The sequence below is a fragment of the Actinia tenebrosa genome, unplaced genomic scaffold (assembly GCF_029948245.1).
Source record: "Actinia tenebrosa isolate PJP-AT-01 unplaced genomic scaffold, QUT_ActTen_1.0 PGA_scaffold7__59_contigs__length_16204524, whole genome shotgun sequence".
Taxonomy (NCBI): Eukaryota; Metazoa; Cnidaria; class Anthozoa; order Actiniaria; family Actiniidae; genus Actinia; species Actinia tenebrosa.
The window spans coordinates 3,039,742-3,061,034 of record NW_028292584.1 but is presented as its reverse complement, the minus strand read 5'-3'; the positions used below and the strand labels follow the sequence as shown (position 1 = coordinate 3,061,034).

Here is a 21,293-nt window from a genome sequence, read left to right as displayed (position 1 = left end):
AAAAAGGCTCAAGATTTCAGCGGTTTTTGGTTTTTGGCTTTGGGTCTTTGGTTTTTTGTTTTTTTTTTTGTTTTTTTTGTTTTTTTGTTTTTTGTTTTTGTTTTGTTCTTTGTTTGTTTGTTTGTTTTTTTGTCAATTGCGACCGACAAATATAGTGAAGTTCCCCAATATAAAACTTGGCAACGCCCCCTAATTTCATTCGGGTGAGCTTCACGCCGCCCCCATTTGGCTTTCAATTTTTTTCTAGAACGCACCTTATTTCTCATCTACCGTCCCCCCTCCAGTAATTAATGACCGGTCCCTTAATACAGAACGTTTCAATGATTCCTTTATAGATTACATTTTGAATATAATTTACTGAGCTATTAATATTTCAGGTAATTATTCATAATTTAACTTAGTTTTATTTGGTGTACTTTATTACACGAATAAAGGGACTGTTTTAAAGGGGACGCAATACACGCCATCTTGGAAGTATGTCAAACATACTGTGATACATGAGAACCAAGTTGCATATACGCCCGCAATTGCTCTTGGGTAATGCCGTGAAAAGCACTGAGACCGATTGAAATTGTGAGGGACTTAGTGTTTTCTCGTTGAAAATTTAGGCCCCGTCCACACGTGTCCGGAAATTTTTGTATCCGTATCCGGAAATTTTCGAAAACGGTCTCCAGAGTGGAAATTTTCGAATACGCTCCGAATACGGATACGTGTGGACGGTCGTATCCGCAAATTTTCGATTACGATGACGTAAACACGATTTTGCGCATGCTCAATAAGAAAAACTATCCGTCAAAGGGACTAGGCACTAGCGTGCATCAGGGCGGATCAAGAATGTGGACAGTGAAAATGATTCGAAAACGATTCGAAAACGCTGCGTGTGGACGCGAACATTTTCTTATCCGCAAAAATAAATTTGCGGATACAAAAATTTGCGGATACGTGTGAACTGGGCTTAAAGTAGCATGCACAATAAAGTTGATCTGCCTGGGCTTCCTGTGCCAGACTAGGACACTTTTTAAGTAAGACCATGAAGTACTTACCCTATCATCAACATTGAACGCGGGCTCATTTCAGCTTCTATCAGCCAAATCAAGATGCTTTATCAACAATTCACTAAAACGCACTTATTTAAGCAATTTTTCAAAGATTTCTACTTTAACGGCAATTCTCTAACGATATTCAAACGTAGAGGAGTCCAGAAATGGTCTAAATCGCTGACTGTCGCAGGCGAGGAAGAAAATTCAAGGAAAACTAATTCAAATCCAGGTTTGAGATCTGACCATTCACACATTGAATTGGAATCTCCCCTTTCTATTTGACTGCAAAATCGATAGGATTTCTATTGATTGTTTTATTATGCAGGTTCAGTTTCCAGAAGTGTGTCTTCCTATATCAGTCCTAGTGGTGCTAGCTTTAATTTTGATACCCATAAACTCGTATTAACATTGGAACAGAATGGTAAGAGATAATCATGCTCACAACCAACTCGAATGAATTGAATGCAAAGCATTCGCCTATTTCTTTTTGGGATGATTTGAACTTAAATATGATAATAGGATGGACAGGAGCATATTATTTCCAAATTCTTTCCAAAGGTTTTAAGGCTGATTGATAAAAAAGAGGTTCACAAATGAATGGAACTCTTTATCTTGTCATTTATTGTGTATGGTAAAAAACTTAACACACAAGAGCTCTGTTAATTAATAATTCATCGTAATTCAGAAGCTTTCTAAGATATCTCCCTATAGGGGGGGGGGGGGATAATAAGGCTTTTCAGTTCAGATTTGTGATCTTTTAATTGAACGATACAATATGACATTACGCTGGGTTGGGGGGGGGGGGGGGGGGGGGGCAGGGAACTCCAGGGTAAAAGTAATGGGTCCTTCTTTCGGGTCAAAATCTTGGGATAATTTGAACTTAAATATGATAATAGGATGGACAGGAGCATATTATTTCCAAATTCTCTCCAAAGGTTTTAAGGCTGATTGATAAAAAAGAGGTTCACAAATGAATGGAACTCTTTATCTTGTCATTTATTGTGTATGGTAAAAAACTTAACACACAAGAGCTCTGTTAATTAATAATTCATCGTAATTCAGAAGCTTTCTAAGATATCTCCCTATAGGGGGGGGGGGGGATAATAAGGCTTTTCAGTTCAGATTTGTGATCTTTTAATTGAACGATACAATATGACATTACGCTGGGTTGGGGGGGGGGGGGGGGGGGGGCAGGGAACTCCAGGGTAAAAGTAATGGGTCCTTCTTTCGGGTCAAAATCTGAGATTGTATCTCTGAGGGTGTTATTGTGCTACACGCTACACTTCTACAAGTTTTTTTAATTTATTAACATTGTTTTGACATATCTTTTTCACAAATGTTTGACAAGTTTTAATCATCCTCTTTTTCAAGTTAACCAATTATGTTTTGTCACTTTGCTATGATATTTTGATATAGATATTGTTACATTGATGTCAAACTCCACCTACAGAAACATCAAGGTGAAGAGGAGATATGTAATTGGTTAGCGATAAAGAGCATAATTAAAACTTGTCAAAAAGTTGTCAAAATTGTATTTTTCTTTCCAACTTTCATTCAATATTCAAGAGCAAGTAGAATTAAGATAATTTCAAATCAAATATATCAAAATATAGCAATTTTTGCAACCCAGAATCCCAATTTTGACCCCTTGAGCATACGATTAGAGTATAGCACTCCTGATGCATGTATATGGATACGACTCAAACAAAGAATCTTATTTTCAAAGACACTGAAATGGGAAAATTTTGTGCTCAAGCTTAAAGGCTCATTTTTGTATGAACTCAAATTACTTTGTTTTTTTAAGGTTTCACAAAGCAGCAGGCAGAAACCTTGACAACTTGTTTGATTGAAATTGTGGGTTCTTGTGTTACGAGTATTGGTAGTAATTATGGTTCAAAACTTGATCAGGTATTTATTTAATCATTTATTTCATATTTTGATAAATTCTGTTATGATGGAGGTTATTGTGTAAGACCAATATAAAGTCAGTGTATGTGTCAGGGGGCAAGGGGCTATATGCCCTATGCCGACTTTTAGTCCAATGCTTTTTAAAAAAATTATATTGGTAAAAAAATTCTATAGGATAACCGAACAAGTGCAGCTATTGTCATTCTCTAAGAGTTATTCATTTTTTAATTTCAAATATTATTTTTGAAGGAAAGACTACAAATGAAAGTACAATCATCAGTTGATGAAATTAGGTAAGTATATCTGGGAATCTGGGATATTAGTCTTTTAATATTATATTTTAATATTTAATATCATAATTTTTCTTTCATCCTTCCTTCCGTTCTCTCGTTCTTTCTTTTTCTCTTCCTTCTTTCCTTTCTTTCTCTTTCTCTCTCTCTCTCTTTATTTCTTCTGTTTTGTTATTTATTCATTCATCTATTCTTTCATTCCCTCTTACTTTTCAATATTTAGCTTTCTTTTGTTTTCTGTTTTTCTTTGTTCTTCTTTAATTATTTTCTTCCATCAATATTAAATCAAAGTGGTCTAATTTCTCATTTATTTTAACCTTACCTGAACTAAATCCTTCATTTTTTTTTTCTTTAGTGACTTTTATTTGAATTTATTTTTTAACATTATAATATTTTTCAGAAATGAAATGCTCATTCTAGAAAAGAGTAAATTTTCCCAAATCCAGGAGGAAAATTTAGTAAGTTGGTCATGGATTTCATATGCATTTGTACTAACTTTCATTTAATGACTGCAAGTATTCATTAATTCATAAAGGAGTTTAAATAATGGTAAATTTTATTGAACCCTGACATTTTGTTTTTAAATAGAGACTAAGAGAAAAAGTCACTGCGATGGCAAATCATTTAGAGGTAATAAAAACTATGACTTTTCATTCAACTAGTAAAATAACAAGAAACAATTAAAGGACAGAAAAATATTGCTTTTCTGTTACATGTAATACCTTCAGTTGATATACAGATCTTGTAAAACTCATTAAATAAATTTATTATTATTATTAATATTATGATAGTGATGACGATGGTGATAGTGATAAAGATGAAGATGGTGGTGGTGATGGTGATGTATGGTGACAGTGATGGTGGTAATGGTGATTGTGATGGTGATGGTGATGGTGGGCCGGGGGTGACAGTGATAGTGGTAATGGTGGTGGTAATGGTGATTGTGATGGTGGTGGTGATTGTGATGGTGGTGGTGATTGTGATGGTGATGGTGATGGTGATGGTGGGGGTGACAGTGATGGTGGTAATGGTGCTGGTGATTGTGATGGTGATTGGGATGGTGATGGTGATGGTTCTGGTGATGAAGATGAATATGATTAATAGTATAACAATTAATTAGATATTAATTACCCAAAATTTAGACAAATGATATATGCTTAGACTGTGCTCCCTCCCTAAGCCAATGCCTGTGTATGTCATTAAATCTGCTAAATTCAATGTTTTCAGGACGAAGTAAGCAAGTTAAAATCTGGAGTAAAGTTGGACATGAGCTTAGAAAAGAGTCAAACAAGAGAAGAGGTAAATTTTCCTTGACATTTATCCTTTTGACTGCTTGATTTTTGTAGTCCAAATGCACTACTCATCATGTTTCTAATGTGCCACTGTGTGGTAGGAGTGCATGGCCAGCGCAGGAGAAGAGTAGATTTTGTTTGAGTAGTGGAAGGAAAGGATCGGATTTTATGTGAGTGGGAAACAGCGTGATAAGTCATAAATGATTCAAAGCCATTTCAATGTCCAGCATGTCATATACCATATCATGTATTTACTTTGTTGTGAAATGTGATCATCCGGGTGAGTGTAGTCTTGAGAAAGACTGTTGTTGGTGGTGACTGACATTTCAACAACTTGAGCGGAAGTCATCTTCAGAGTCCAGTGAGAAAACTTTTACTGTTATCATGCATTTCTCCCTCATATGATACCATGCAAACATGTAGTTGTTGTACTGCAAGTATTTTGATTGGATTAATAGCTGTTTTTACAGATACTGTGGCCATTTTGAATTTTATTATTTTAATTAAGATATTATGTGATGCCAGGGAGCAACTATATTGAAAAATATATAGACTGCACAGGGTTATCAGGGTGTTTTTGTATATTAACTTTTTCTAGAAAGCAATTTAATTTGCTGATAGTTGCAACAATATGCAAAAGACTGCCAAACAGGGTATGATTTTCAGCAATTTTACTCTGGAACAGGGTATATAAAATCGCACTCGCTCTGGAACAGGGCATATGAAATCACACTCTCTCCTCTCTGGAACACGGTTTTCAGCGATCTTGCTCTGGAACAGGGTATGAATTTCAGCGATTTTTACTCTGGAACAGGATCAGGGTTCAGAGGGCTCAGCGGCACATCCCTACCCTAAACGGGCAAGAGTACCCCCCCCGGGATCGGAAACCTCTTCCTTGTTGCTTCCCACTCATACGAAAACCCCTCTATAAACCCCTTACCATGGTCATTGAATAAAGGGGCCATTGTGCTTGCTTTCGATTGGTTCAAAGTAGTCATCATTTCAGTACCCTTGCTTTGGCGCGAACTTCCAGTTATCATGATATATTTTTTCCTTTGCAGCTAGCATTTCGTGACCAGAAAATAAAAGACAATGGAAACAAAATAGAAACTGAGGTATTTTTGATAATTCTAATTTTTTCTAGAGAAGAAAAATAAACTAACAGTAAATATACCTGATTAGTTTTCACAGAATTGAAATATGGTCACCAATTTGAATAACTACTGTTCTGGACTGACAAGCCTCATGTTTACAGGCAGTTTCGGGTTATGTTTTTTCAGATTACCCCTCTCCCTGCCCCCCACCCCCACCCCCATGCACAGCTATTTTCAATAATTGGCAATGCTCAGAAATGGAGAAAAAATAATACAAAACTACACCCTCAAATGATTGCTACGCAGGATATGTTTTCACATGTATGAGAGGCTAGTCAGTCCGGAACAATTTTTATTCCAATTGGTTGCCATATTTCAATTTGATATATAATTTTAGACTTGAATATAGAGTTTCCTGTGCTGTGATTGGTCGAGCGACCAGTGATTATGGGATATTCACTTCACCCTTGATGAATAATTGTTGAATAGTGCTGTGTTTTTTTTCTTCAAAAAAACGTTTTACTTCGTTTGAACAGATTGCCAAACTAGGAACCCAATTAGAAGCACAAAAGTTGGATCTCATTAAATACTTAGTTGGTAGGTGTGAAATTAATGTTTGTTATACTGTTCGTCATATTGAACATTATACTGTGTTTGTCATCTAAAAGATACAACATACTGCATGTGTTATATAAAGCTAACGTTGCAGTGTTATATTAATTGATTTTAATACTGGGTGTTGTATATGAAGCAGCATTATAAAAATATGCACCATACTATATAATATATATATATTCGATTCCCATTGAAGCTTGAAATCATTTTTTCAGGTCTTTCTTTACAGCGTTCACTTAGATCGCTCATTCACTGTGATGATCAACACATCTATCATTAATATATAAATTATATATCATAATGCAATGTGCACTTTGTATAAAAATTGTTCTAAGGGACCATTCATAAATCATGGTTAGAGAGCTATGTAAATTTTGTGGGGAGGTTCCCTAATTATTTTTTAATCCAAAATGTAGGGGGGCTATCAAAAATGGGGATCATTTGATATTTATGTCAAACATTATCTACAGTTTTGAAGAGAGGACAACTATCAGGTTTGTAAATGGGGGGGGGGGGGGGGGGGGGCACAAAAAAATAGTTGTTTTAAAACCCAGAATCCACATTGCCTCCCCAGACCCATAAATTATATACGGTCGCTAACTAGTCTGTATCTAAAACATCACATTTTCGTTTTCATTTTTGTTTTTTTTTTGGTTGACAGGAAGTTTACTTTCCTTATCTACGGTAACCCTTGCGATCTGGAGGTTCCTCAAAACCTAATGGAAGGAAGTCTAAAGCATATTAACATTACATATTAAATAAAGTTTGTAATATTGTTATGTACATGCACTTGAGAGGCAGATTTAGGGCCCCGTCCACACTATGCCGGATAAATTTGAATCAGAATTTTTATTTATTTGGTTCCATTTCGAAAATTCGTTTTCGGTGAAGAATTGTACCGGATTCACCTGGACTAATGTGGACAGTAGGTCTAACCGAATAAATAAAAATTCGGATTCAAATTTATCCGGCATAGTGTGGATGGGGCCTAGGGAATAAGGGATTTACCCAAACCCCCTGAATCAAGATCGACCTCTTATATGAAAACTACTAACCTTTTACATCATCTTGATTTTGTTTGCCAGTTTGAACCTTCCCTGTGAAAATTTGTTCATGGATTCGTCCCCCTAATTTGTCAGACTTCCTCTTTGCCACTAGAGCTGTTCAACTGAATTTTCTTGATAATGAATTATTATGTAACAAGGTTATCCCTCTATTGCTGGGTTAATTTTCACTTGACATCATCTTCTGTCTCATGCAGAATGATCATCAGCTGAATTACAAGTTTTCAATAGATTTTTTTCTGGTTGACAGCACATGGTGGTCAGCATTTATAATAATAGTTTATTTATCCACATAACACCTAGGAGCATTTCACATACTCGTTTAAAATACGCATGTTTGACCACCATTTAGAGCAGATAATGAGATTCAAAGACTTTTATCAACTGATCTTGATAACCAGCAATTAAATAAATAATATTTAAAGAAATTAAACATCGTTATTTCACGAGGGTAAGACTCAGTAACCAATTGCTTTCAAGTCTATTCCACTTTTCCATGATTGAATTGGAATTTAGAAGTTGAAAAGCATTGTGGGCTTGAGAAGTTATAAGTCTGGCAAATGAAATCCCAGATTTTGGCATAAACAGCAACAAACATATAATTCACCTTTTGCTCAAAGTAGGGGGTGTTTTCTAATTAAATATGTATACAAGAACAAGTTTTTAAATGTACCCAAGTTTAAAACTTAAGGATATATATTCCTGCGACTATTAAATATAAAGTGTGATAATAGTATAAGGCATCAAATGTTGGCCCTTTTAATACCATCTTTGCCTTACCTCTCCCTCCAATCCTAGCATGAGAATGACTGAAAGAGCAGCGATGGCATTGTCTTTTTGTTGGCCTCATTATCGTTAATAATAATGTGCACATGTACTTCTATTATGCTAGATAAGAAACACGTTAAATATAAATGACATAAAGGAAAGTACAATAAAAGTATGTTAAATTAGTTAACTACTGTTAATTGCTAAAAATCTCATGTGTGTTCTATTCAATTTTCTGAAACTTATACCCCATTCACACCTAAACATGTTTAGTTAAACTGTTTTTATTAGGAAAAAAATTGAGAAACTAGAAACCTACAATATAATGAAACTTCCTAAAATATTATCAGAGCAAGACAAAGGATAGTTTACATGCATTATTTCACCAAAGATTGTGCAGTGTTCGTATGTGTTCATCTTTTATTGGGAGCATTTACAGATCCTGTTCGTTCACATGGTGATGATTTTATGGAATATATTGATCCTATACTTTCTTCTATGTTGAGAGGAATTTTCGATAATCCCCTTTAAAACCTAACTGACAAAAAACATGGCCCCCCTTGAGATCATGATACCCCCCTCTACGTAATGAGCCCTCCCTTACGAAAAAGAGTGGGTGTGTGAGGGGAGGGAAAAGGTGGGAAGGTAGGAAGCAAGCCTGTTATGGCCCTAAACCTGCCCTTAATAATTTATACACAGACTAATTAGTGAATCCCACAAAGTATTAATACAATCATTATTATGGGAGTTGTAATTCTCATCTTTCTTCTGTGAGATCCACTGGTTTCAGCAGCAGAAAGCATGTTTCAAACTGCTAATATTTGCTCAATAAATTCTCAGCACTTATATTCTATGTATTACAAAAATCTGAATATAAGAAATATCAATATGTTTATTACCAAAATAACACATTCCACATACAATTAACAACAATTATATTAATTTTAATTATAATGAAAGCTTGCTACAGTATCTAATGAATAAAAGGAAGTAATATTCATTCTGTTAATAAATCTGAGTCGAAATATCACACTAGTGTGCAAATGAAAATGAAGAATATGATAAAGCAATTCTATATTTAGATCCACATACTCTTTAAAATGAAATTGTAGTTGAACTTCAGTTGAGTGCTAAGAAAGCACCCATCAAGCTCATAATCATGATTATTCAAGTAAAATACTTCTTAGAGCTTATTGCTAATCGCATAATGTAAGAAAATATAATCTGTTTGGAGCTTCCATGCAGAGAACGTATGATTGTCATACGATATCTTGATGTTTACTTTTCCTTGTTTAATATTTTTGTATGTTTTTCTTTTTCCTTTTTTTGTTGCTGGCCAATGATTAGTTCATAACTATAAACAAGTACTGTCTTGTAAATTTGCCTCTTGCTTGTGAACATTAAAAGTTTTTTTAAGAATTCCTCAGCGCAGATACGTGCCCTAGCGTTGAGAGTCAACTTCATCTCACTGATTTCTTTATCTATTTCCTCCATAAACTGAATGACAAAATCCACTAGCTTGTGTTTGAACATCTCTTCAGTGTGGAAGTTAGTGATAAGGAAACTAATGTCGTATCCTTCCACCGGCTTGCGTCGAAGGACGAAAAAACTCTCGGCTCGCATCATCATAAAGCGCATGAATTTCTTACAGAGGATTTTCTCGATTTCGTCCGCTTGTTTCACTGCGATGCTGACTCGTAGCGAGTTCACAGAGCCTTCGATGAGAACCTTTTCCTTCTCGTTTCGACTGATGACAACTGGAGTGAGAAGCAGTTCTTTACAACTGCGCACTTCGACTTCGGGTTTATTGTGCCTCTCTACCACCTGAGAATCGAAATTTTCTAGACACATTGCAGCCGTGAGGGTTGAACGGACAGCATTGAGGTAAGGCCTTAACGTTGCAGCCATTTTTCGTCGTAAAAAATGGCAGTAAAAGTGCTGAAACTTCAGTAGACTCTTTCAAAATGGCTGAACTTCCGACCTCCTCCCTCTTGACACTACGCATGCGCCTTTCTACTTCCGCTGATTCAGCGCAAAGCACCACGGGATTTCTCTACGGCGTGGAGCCGCCATTTTGTATGGTGGGCAGGAAAAATGAGTTAAAAAATCAGTCGTTTTGGCTCCCCTTTCTTTAGTTCAATTCAATTTGATCTACACAGATGGCTTCCTAAAGGGTGTATCTAAACACCTTTGAAGCCGTTTATTGATTTTTTTGAATTCTCAGACTCGTTATTGTTATTTGAAAGTTGTTCGGCGTTCGACGCAAAATCATGAGCGCCAGTGATTCGTTGTCCTTCGCGTTGGGGCAAATCTCGTCTGCCGTGAAAGATCTCAATAAAAAGACATACAAGTTAGCTGTGGCTGAGATTCACGAGGTAAGAAATAGTTGATTAACGTTGATTGAACGATCAAAACGTTCGCTTCTTCAGGCACAGTTTTAGCATGACTTGTCTCTACCCGCGTCAGAATTCTATTCTTATTTTGTGATCAGTGAAGCTTGTACAAAGTCATTTTAGAAATTTTTTAAGCGTTAAATTGTACCTAGCTACCAGTTGGTTATTCTCTTTGACAGTTAGTGTAAATCATACAAAAATTTTCGATTTTTTTATCCGAAAATGTCTTTGTTTGAAGTTCTCTCAATTGTCATTCACCATCTTGTAAATATGCATAATGTACAAAAGAAATTATGAACTTGTATTTATTAATTTTGTAAATAAAGAATATGAGATATTTATCCTCAAAAGAAAGTATATGATATTAACTCTTTTACTTCCAAGTTTAAGATTTTAAACGGACAAAGATGGTTGGTTTTGAAATTTACTAGTGTTGGGCTACCTGTGGTTCGATTCAGATATCAAGCTTTACTAGTAAATAAAGGAGCAATACTCAAGGGAATGACATGTGAAATGGGAAAAATTATACCCAAAGTTAAATACCAACCCTTAAAAATGCACATGCTTAATACCCATTTACCCCCTTAATGTTTTCACATTTTTATTTTAATTTATTCTTAGCTGATTGAGAAGCATGGATTTGAAGCAGAGCGGCATTTTTTCCAAGTATTATTTTCATCTATTGATTTTTCTGCTGATGCAAAAAATTCTGGGAAAGATTATCAACAGGTTAGTTGGGAATAATTCATTCAAATTAAGACTGTCCTAATCAGATTAAAATGTCAGACTGCACACATATTAGAAAGTTAGTTATAAGCAAAAATATATCATTTCCAGCACTTTCTTTCATGAAAAATCAAGTGATAGATGTGATGAGGACAATAAAAAACCCTGAATATATATAACAGAAAAGTATTTCAGAATATGGATTAGGTCAACTTGCTAAAAATGTGACCTGATTTATTTTGTGCTGTCAAAACGGTAAATCAATGGCACTTTGCTTGTGTGAATTTTGAACCCTGGTACAGTATAATTTTTCTGTTTTGGTTTGATGTGATAATTAACTTTTTTACAGTACTGATGAAAAGGTAAATTATACACCGTGAAAAGATGAAAAATCTGTTTTTTCATCTTTTCATGGTGTATAATTTACCTTTTCATCATTACTGTTTCATTAGAAACACCGACGCAGCTCACACTAGTTTTTAGCTAGTTATATCTTTTTTTTACAGTACGTTTGCTTTGAGCAAAGTCCACCATTCTCATAGAATACTTGGACTAAGTTAGTCTAAATACGTTAATTTTGAAATAAGGAAATGAAATTATGCCTTTATCTTTTTTTCAAGGTTCAGTTTTTAACCCAAGAATGTCAGACTCTCATTGTCAAGCCAAACTTTCCATCCATTTTATGCTACGCATTTGAGAATCCCGACCAAAAGCAGAAAACCTTAAAGCCGTCAACACAGCTCTTACCCAACGTCAGCAGAACTCTGAAACTGAACAAAGTACAAGAGGTATATAAGAAATAAACCAGATTATCTTGATTTCTTTTGAAAGAGTTACTTGTTGGTTCTCTAGCTTTCCTTTCTCGATGCTTTAACATCACCTGTAAGGATGACTCAACATCTTCATGTTTTTGTGGTTATTAGGTTGTTTTTGGGCTTGGGCTACTAAAATCAGCAAATGAAGAGCTTAAAACTCATGGTAAGTTTGCTTAGTTAGGTTTTGGTTTACATATATTGATTGCTACAATCATTGCCGTTATTAGTTAATATGATGTCATTTTAATAAGGGAATCAAGGTCAGATTGTTGAACTAAGTCCTTGAGCAGTTGATATGTTGTTGTCTCTACTCTCCATTGAAAGAGTTTTTCTAGGTTCTCTAGCTTATCTACTTTTTTTTAAAATGAACATTTTCATTTTTGTTGAGGGTTGTAATATTATAAGTATGGAATAAAAAATCACAGAAAATGTTTCCTTTCTTTAGCTGGCCAGTTTGTTAAACAGAAGTTACCAGATCTTCTGCGTTCGTATATCGATACAGGTAATATAAGATAATCCATCTCTCATTGATTAATCCTCATATAAAATGTTTGTCTAAAACTAAGTTATGGTTGGGAGGGGAGGGGGGTAAGGTTGAAGTATGAATTGTTGGCGCTATTTATATGATGTATGCTATTATGAAGAGTCTCCTGTAGCTCGGAGGTAGAGCATTTGGGTAAAATAAAGAAGGCCATGGGTTCAATTCCCATTAGCAACTTAGTTTGGTTTTTTATTTTGGGGGTTGGCGAGAGCTGGGTGATTGAGGGGGGGGGGTGGGGGGAGCAGGGGGGTTGCTTTTAAAAATAAATCGTAGCCCTCCCCCTTCCATTCAGTAAGAAATTCTTGACCCTTCTATTTAGTCAACAAGGAAAAGCTTTCATCAAATTAAGAAGGTTTTACCCTCTAAAAAAGTTAAACTGTTTACTGATGAGCCTTACCTTTGAAGCCCTAGCCCTACTTCCCCCCAATAAAGCACCCATTATTTTCCAAGTTCCCTTGTGCTGTGACATGCTGAATAATTTCATCTCAAATGCATGCTTTTTTTGTAAACCAGATACTGGTGGAGGTCAGGAGGGTGGTCTGTCAGACATAGCAATAGAAGTTCTTCACTGTCTCCTGACTCATGTCCTCCATGGACCAAGAGAACTTGTTGGTGTTGGTGAAGACCAAATCAATGCCTTTCTGGACACGTTGAGAAGAGATTTTCCCAAAGAACGGGTTCCAGTAGTGCTTGCTCCTTTGCTTTATCCAAATGCTCCAGACTTACCAGCTAACAAGTAAGACTTTCTTTTGCTACTGTTTTCATGGTGCCAGCGGATCTGAGAAAAAATGGTAGCCAATCAGAATCAAGAACATTTGCTAAACAGTGTTGCTTTTATGGGTTTCCAATGTTTTAATTTTTCCCTGGTCAACTTTTGTTGTCACTTTTTCAGATCGGCTGGTGATCGTTGATTAAATAAAATAATGATTGTTTAATGATGATCATAATGTTGGTGAAGATGATGGCGATGGTGAAGATGATGATGATGATGATGGTGATGATGATGATGATGATGATAATGATGATGAACGTGATAATGGTTATGATGATGATGATGGTGATAATAGTTAATTTCACCACATTTATACTTCATAGACTTGATTTTTATAAGTAGAAATGGGAATAAACAAAAATATGAATTGCTGTTTTTCAATCGTTCCCAAGAGAAAGAAATAACAAAAGACATGGAGGCCATATTGGATAATATAGCAAACGAAGCAACTGACCAATCTTTTATTAAATTCACCCAACATGACGGCCGTGAAAACCATCCATTGTCTTATCTTATCTTTGAACAAAAGATGTTCAAAATTTTAAATTTCTTCACACCTTATTTTACTTTTTAATTAATAACAGACTTGTCCCTGACTCAAATCCTCCTGTTAAGGTTGTTGTAAGTATTGCCAAGAATATAACAAACATGATACAAAATATAATAGCAAAATTATTATTTCCCTATTCCTGTGGTGCATGTTACGTCATAGCCACCATATTGGTTGTCTATACAAAGCGTTCCTAATTAACTTCTATTGTGAACCAAGATGGTGGCTGTTAGATTGTTTTACATTCAAGGGATTTTTTTGCTTATGTGTTTGTACTTCAAGAATAAAATGCTTTGCACCATTACGTGATGACAGGAGGCACAACAATAGAGTCTCCGCCCCTCCCCCCCTGGAAAACTGAATTCTTTCTCTCTTCAAGAATAAAATGCTTTGCACCATCACATGATGACAGGAGGTACGACAATAGAGTCTTTTTCCCCCTGGAAAACTGAATTCTTTCTCATGTAAATCAGATTAGACCAGATTCAATTGTTCTTGCCTCCTGTCATGGCTGCCATCACATGATGGTGCAAAGCCTCTCTTGGTGTTAATCAATCTTCAAGCTGAAAATAGTCAGTAACTAAGATGTTCCAATGCTTTCTAATCCTAGACGGAGGACGACCTTGCAGAGTTGATGAAAGAGATTGGTTATGTTTGCTGTCAAAGGTAGGTAGAGCTGGGGGTTACAATTACTAGAATGTCGTTTTTGTTTGATTATTATAAAATGTATATAACTGTTGAATTTCACTTGAAACATTGTACCTTGATAATGGGTGCTTAGCCCAAAAGCTCAGTTATTAAATGTTTTGTCATCAAAGCAGTTAAAAAAAATCTATAAAATCTATTTCGTTTGTTTGTTTATAGTATTGAGGACTGTAGGAATACATTAGTACAGTTTGGACTTCGAGACATTAAACCTGCTGCTATTGCCAGAGCTATTGGTAAGCTTACTGTTCTATTATACTAGTTTATCATATAGCTTAGATAGTATACACACTATGATTGGTTGAAGAATGTGCTGTATTAGTGAACAGAGCATACACAAGCTCACCCACAGCTTGTCCTGCTCTTCAGAATGTCATTCATCTTAATTACACATACTTACTATGTGCTATATTACTAAAAGGAAGCAAAAAGTTGTTTTATTTGTGATTTGAATAAGTGGGAAGCATACAGTACTGACTTATATTACTGCAAGGGCTTTTCCATTGAGAGATAAACATAGAGACCCACGAGTTTATCGTTGTTACAATTTCTCTAAAATATTTGCTTCAGGTATGATGGTAAAAACTGCTTATGGACTTGCACAGCATATACCACTTCAGGTAGAATCATTTTATGAACTATCTATTTGAATCATTTATGTGAGTTAAGCATTGTGTGCATAGAACATGTTTATGATGGTAGTGCTTGTGAGTGAAAAGTGTCCCCAATTAGTGCAAGTGTGCAAGAACAACTAGACATTTAAATAAAGAGTTATTAACCTCGTTCTTACTAATTTTTGTGATTTTTGAGATGTAAAAAATTTGTGAAATTTTAAGAGCGTGAAAAAAGGATTGTGCGAAATTAGTACAATATGAATATTTGTGAAATTTGGCTCAAATTTCATGAAATTAAGTTAATGCAAATATTAGTAAGAATAAGGTATTTATTATCATGATATATACTGTTCAATAATGAGTCAAATCACCTCCCAGCATTGATTGGAGTACTTTAATGATGTGGCAGCCATCTTGAATCACAAGGCATTATGGGTTTCCCAGGGGGCATGACAAAATTGTTCTTAATCTCGTTTAGTGAGTAAATAATAATTAAATATTGTTAAATAATGTGTCTTCCAGCAGAACCTGAACAGCAGTGCCAGCGCACTTGATAAGAAACCAGAAGATGAAAACCAACTGTCTACCTGGAATATTGAGATTTTTGTCCAAGTTGTCAAGGAACTGGTAATGTCATTGAACAAACAAATGATTGAATATAAATATGTGATTGAATTGCTGGGTTTCAATCGGCTTGATATCTGTGGTCAAACAGTGGCTACTATTCGCCCTCAAACAGATTGAAATTCTGTTTGTCGAAGTATTATGATCATCCTGGTGGATGTAATCCTGAGAAGGACTGTTTGATGGGACTGATGTTTCGACAACCTGAGCGGAAGTCATCTTCAGAGTCAAGTGAAGAATAAAGTCAGATTGGTCATATTTCTACTGAATTAAATTAATTAAATTCTATCGAAAACTTGAGATTCAGCTGATGAACATTCTGCATGAGACAGGAAATGACGTCAAGGGAAACCAAGCAATAAATGAATGAATGAATGAATGACTAAAATTTTAATGAAAGATTAAAATTGATAATGAATGAATAAATAACTCAAGTTGAATTGTGAATGAATAAGATAATTTAAAATTTACGAATTATAAACAAATGAAAATACATGAATTTCATAAAAATGAATGACTAAGGCCCCGTCCACACTATGCCGGATAAATTTGAATCCGAATTTTTATTTATTCGGTTCCCTTTTGAAAATTCGTTTTTGGTGAAGAATTGTTCCGGATTTGCCCGGACTAATGTGGACGGTAGGCCTAACCGAATGAATAAAAATTCGGATTCAAATTTATCCGGCATAGTGTGGACGGGGCCTAAATAAAAATACAAGAATGAATGAGAGAATAAGTGAAAATGTATGAATCAGTGGTTGAGTGGATTAATAAATGGATAAAGATATTCAGACAATAAAATAATGGGAAAAATAATTGGAAACAAAGGAATGGATGAATGAAGAAAAAAAATAAATGAAAATTTATGAGTGAAATTTATGAGTATTTGAAAATGTGAGAGTGAATGAATAAATGAATGAAAATTAGGGAATAGATTAACGGCTCTATCAGTTAATCTTATCTTTTTCTTTTAGTTTCCAGGCCTGAATTGGGCACAGGTTATTCTAGACTTGGATTATCCAGGGTTTCAAGTACCGTCAGGAGAAGGACTCAAGATACTCATGGAGGCTTGTTCAAGAGGTTTACAGGAAGGTTTTCCAGTTGAAGTGTTGTACAGAACATGGACAAATACCGAGGGACAGGTACAAGATTTTATAATTTACTGTGTTTATTATGAAATATTATATTACACATGGTCAATGTTTTGATTGAGGTATTAAGTGGTACTTGGAAGAGCCAGTAGAATTTTTCAAGAGACCTTCGGCGTAATGTTGTCCCATTTCAGACCACTTGTCATTCCCTTGAGAATAATATTCTTTGTTTGAGTTGTATCCATATTCATGTGCAACCGAACACAAGCCCTAAACAAAGAAATGATACTCTAGGGAATGAATGTGGCCTGAAATGGGAAAACGTGGAGGAGGTCTATTGTTATTTTGTATGTTAAGTCTTTGCTGCCATATTGGTGGTATTTTGTTCTTATCACCAAGATGGCTGCTGCCATGTCTACATCATTTCCTTCTCTTAGAAATCCTTACGAAACATTGAATTTTCATCATCATTGTTGCCATCCTCCTTTTCCTCCACATACTATTCGTCACCATCACCATCATCCTCATCATTGCAGATGATACTAATATTCAACTCAAACTGTTTTCAAGGTACACCATTCTTTTGATGAATCAACATAATTTTTTCCATCTTCCTTTCAGCTATCATGGATTCTCCAGCTGTTAACCCATGCAGATTTATTCTGCTTCACCGATTATCCCTGTGAAGCTGTAATGCTTGATACACTAAAGATTTTACCTGAAGAAGAAACTAGAGAGATATCAAACTGGTAATTCATCAAATCTGTTAGTTGTGTTTCATAACTTTCCTTACCATGTTCATTCCCTGGAGTATCATTTCTTTGTCTAATGGTTGCGCTTCCCTGCTAGCAGAGCCTATTTTCCTTTTGTTTTGGTTGAGAGAGAAAAATAGACTCTGCCGATGTAGGACGTTATTTCTGTCGCGCATGCGTGGCGTAACTTATAGCAACACTGCCATGATTTTGACTGCCGCTCTCGTCAAACAATGTTTGGCGCCACGGTGTGTTACATTTGCTCATGCGCACTACGTGTAATTAGTTAAAAATCGGTTTTGAAACTGGTTTTGTTCATCCGTGTATCAAAGGAAATGCTCTACATCGGCAGAGTCTCCTTCCTCCCAGCCTGAGACTAGCAGGGAATGGTTGAGCATTAGAAGAGACACAAATTTAGATGCATTCAAACAAAGAATCTTGTTCTCAAGCAGTAAACGATATGTCAGTAGTGGGGGAAAATTTAACCCAAGATAAAAAGATCTATTGTTTAATAATATTTTATCATTTTATTGTATTTTCTCAACAGGAAGTCACTGACTCTTGTGGAAACATTATTGCGTCTATCTGAGGCTGGTCACTATGAGAGCGTTAAGAGTATTTTTAGTTTTCCATTCAAGAATTGCCCTGATATTCTTTTCTTTGCTTTACTGCAAGCTAAGGTAAGCATCCTTTATGTAGGTGGTTGTTTTATGATCACCTATTTCCATAATAGACCATTTTAAAATTTGTATGATACTGCTATGATACTTGATTACATGATAATAATAATAATAATTTATTAACTTACTATAGCGCCTTTTAACATTAAAATGATCACGAAAACGATCATGAAAACGATCATTTACATGTACTCAGGCCTAGCCTCATTTTAGCATCAGAATATACACAATTACAAACGGTAAAGTCAGTAAAGAATACACAACTTCAACGATGCAAACACTTTAAAATTCCACGGACCTTCTCTGGAATGCATGAATATTCTTACACGATCATTTACATGTACTCAGGCCTAGCCTCATTTTAGCATCAGAATATTCACAATATTTATTACCAACGGTAAAGTCAGTAAAGAATACATAACTTCAACAATGCAAACACTTTAAAATTCTACTGACCTTCTCTGGAACACATTAATGCATTGTATTCTGCACAGAATTGAGGCAAACCTGAGCAATAGAGAACTTGAAACAGGAGAATTATGTGACCCACAGAATCATCATATTAACTGATCATTTATGATGTATTTTCTATCCACAGCCAACATGGAACACCCTTAGCAAGGAGTTGCTACTTCAGTTGGTACCAATATTCCTTTCCAACCATCCCAATGCTGCCAGCGTTCTACAGTATGCCTGGAATGGACAAGTAAGCCTTGATATTAAAACAGAGTGCACACAATATATCCATTGAACAATATTAACAGCCTCTTATACTGATGGTGCACACAATATATCCATTGAACAATATTAACAGCCTTTTATACTGATGTTGGATTTCATTTCAGAGTCAGTCTATTTCAATACGTCAGATTATCATGCAGGCTATGGCTGACTGGTACATGAAGGGAGATCAAGATCAGGCAAGGTTATCAAGGATCCTGGATGTGGCACAGGACCTCAAGGTATAGATACTATGGAAGTCAACAAACTGGGAATTTGCATCAGAAAAACATGTTATGGTCATGTCTCCAAACCTTTACCACTCTGCTGACAAATATCAAACTTTTTTTGTAAAACCTTGGCATATGTAGCTGAACATACTCCTTGAAAATTCATTTTTGGGTCCTTTTACATGTATACTCCTTGAATAGTACTTTAATTTTAAGTGGTTACCTCAGCATGAACCCTGTCAGTAGCTCATGTGAGTGGAGCTTATTAGGTCTCACATGATTTGTTGATTTTCTGGGTTCTTTGATTTTCCTCCATCTGCAAAACCCAACCAGCTTTTAATTTCCAATCCATGAATCCATACTGTAGGCCTCAAGCATGATGATGTTTTATACCTACGATTCTAGAATCCCTTTTGGTAGCTTTTTTGTTTCATTAATATTCAATATTGTCTTGGTATTCTCAAAGGAGTTTAGACATTAGATTTTGAAAAGAATTATGGTAGTTTAGGTATGAAATGCCATTAGGATTAGGGCAAAGGTATGCCTTGACTTTGATCAGCCTAGAGTTTGCATCAGGGCATCTTTAATACTCAAAATGTTTAAAGATAAATAACAAAAACTGTTTTTCCCCCCAGGCATTATCAGTTCTTCTCAACTTCCATCCTCTACTGTTTGTAATCGACTTAGCTGCTTTGGCATCCAGAAGAGAATACCTGAAGCTAGACAAGTGGCTGAATGATAAGTTAAGAGAACATCAGGTAAATGAGAAGTGATGGCTAATCAGCCTGAGTTTAGGTTCCCTGTGGTAACAATTCCACAGCAAACCCAAATTTTGATTGTTAATAATTCATAAAGGCCTTTTACATGATGGTATCATTTTAATACCACTACAAAAGTCACTAGTCTCGTATACCGGTATAACAATTCTTAATTATACAGCTTCTCATTAATCCCATATAGGTAACTGTCCAATTATTTTCTTAATTGGACAGGTCTTGTTGATATGGGATTAATTAGGCAGCTATATAATTAATAGGTAATGGGATTTCATGCTCCCCAATCAAGAAATAATTAGACTCAAAAAACTGCCAACAGCCTCGGCCTACAGCCTCATCCAATTTTGGAAGTCCTCGGAATTTTCCTCGTCCAATTATTTCTTAATTGGACAACATGGAGTCCTATTACATATACTAATACTTTTACTTTTATTTTGTGCTTTCAGGAAAAGTTTGCAGAAGCTATGATAACTTTCCTGAAGAGGCGCTGCCCTCATTTGACAGGAATCACCCTGGATAAAGAACTACCTAAAAGCATACAGTTACCAACTGAAACAGTCATCGTAATGCTGACCTGTCTGTCAAACATGTAATGTGATTTTTTTATTTATGATACAATTTAAGTGTAGGATTCCTTCAAGTTTCTACAGAACTTGGAAGATAAAACTGTGAACCTTTATTCCCTGCACCCTCCCCCTAACCTTTCGTTTTGTAACTATGAGACAGACAGTCATCACACTGAAAACGCGAAAGTGATGGGTGTCTGGGGTCATACACACTGCTTCATTATGGATAAGCCCAGGATGCAGACACCCATCAAAATATAAAGGGAATATTGTTCATTGTCTAGGTCACATACTTCATTTGATCATATTATTGCATGGAAAATTTGCGCATTACAAATATTAATAAACATTATTATTGTTATTCATTGTAGATAACCTAAACATATTTTTCATTGTAAGCTGTTTAATTTAATTATTAATCATGTTGTCATCTCAACAGCCAAGTTCCTCCTAGTATGGCTGACGTCATTCGGCAGATGATTGCCAATCATGGTCCCCTGACCAAGCCGAGGCCAACACCACAAGCTATTGGTGGAGCATTGTTAAAAAGGCAGGGAAGTCTTGATTCAGCACTCCCAACTCCTCTTACAAGCCAGGTAACATACAGTTGCTTGGTTGGATATTACAAATGTTTCATGCTGTTGCAAGTAGTTGGGCTTAACTTAAA

General features: G+C 35.5%; 3 protein-coding genes across 6 annotated transcripts in view; 2 read left to right on the top strand and 1 right to left on the bottom strand.

Moving 5' to 3' along the window:
* Positions 1-1,069: 1,069 nt before the first annotated feature.
* On the top strand, positions 1,070-8,281 carry LOC116294579 (mitochondrial calcium uniporter regulator 1). 2 transcript variants are annotated; one of them, XM_031702209.1, is made up of 10 exons: positions 1,070-1,269; positions 1,366-1,461; positions 2,845-2,948; positions 3,198-3,241; positions 3,639-3,696; positions 3,827-3,868; positions 4,466-4,537; positions 5,592-5,645; positions 6,161-6,221; positions 6,901-8,281. In XM_031702209.1, the coding sequence occupies exons 1-10, from the start codon at positions 1,098-1,100 to the stop codon at positions 6,957-6,959; spliced, it is 762 nt and encodes a 253-aa protein (XP_031558069.1). In that variant the 5' UTR covers positions 1,070-1,097; the 3' UTR covers positions 6,960-8,281. The 2 variants fall into 2 exon arrangements, with proteins under 2 accessions (XP_031558069.1, XP_031558070.1); XM_031702210.1 differs by lacking the exon at positions 1,366-1,461.
* Positions 8,282-8,943: 662 nt separating this feature from the next.
* Positions 8,944-10,069, bottom strand: LOC116294577 (actin-related protein 2/3 complex subunit 4). Its single transcript, XM_031702205.2, has one exon. It carries the CDS (start codon positions 9,977-9,979, stop codon positions 9,350-9,352), a length of 630 nt encoding a protein of 209 aa, XP_031558065.2. The 5' UTR covers positions 9,980-10,069; the 3' UTR covers positions 8,944-9,349.
* Positions 10,070-10,139: 70 nt separating this feature from the next.
* Positions 10,140-21,293, top strand: part of LOC116294578 (CCR4-NOT transcription complex subunit 1) — a 35,421-nt gene continuing 24,267 nt past the window's right edge. For 2 of the 3 annotated variants that reach the window (XM_031702208.1, XM_031702206.1), the window contains exons 1-19: positions 10,140-10,446; positions 11,086-11,193; positions 11,811-11,978; positions 12,114-12,168; positions 12,451-12,507; positions 13,060-13,282; positions 13,903-13,939; positions 14,479-14,534; positions 14,733-14,809; positions 15,144-15,193; positions 15,710-15,814; positions 16,786-16,953; positions 17,524-17,651; positions 18,202-18,334; positions 18,933-19,040; positions 19,180-19,296; positions 19,920-20,042; positions 20,507-20,649; positions 21,066-21,222. In XM_031702208.1, coding sequence (XP_031558068.1) covers positions 10,342-10,446; positions 11,086-11,193; positions 11,811-11,978; positions 12,114-12,168; positions 12,451-12,507; positions 13,060-13,282; positions 13,903-13,939; positions 14,479-14,534; positions 14,733-14,809; positions 15,144-15,193; positions 15,710-15,814; positions 16,786-16,953; positions 17,524-17,651; positions 18,202-18,334; positions 18,933-19,040; positions 19,180-19,296; positions 19,920-20,042; positions 20,507-20,649; positions 21,066-21,222 — 2,118 coding nt within the window. In that variant the 5' untranslated portion in view covers positions 10,140-10,341. The remainder of the gene's footprint in view (positions 10,447-11,085; positions 11,194-11,810; positions 11,979-12,113; positions 12,169-12,450; positions 12,508-13,059; positions 13,283-13,902; positions 13,940-14,478; positions 14,535-14,732; positions 14,810-15,143; positions 15,194-15,709; positions 15,815-16,785; positions 16,954-17,523; positions 17,652-18,201; positions 18,335-18,932; positions 19,041-19,179; positions 19,297-19,919; positions 20,043-20,506; positions 20,650-21,065; positions 21,223-21,293) is intronic. The other variant, XM_031702207.1, reaches the window with a different exon arrangement.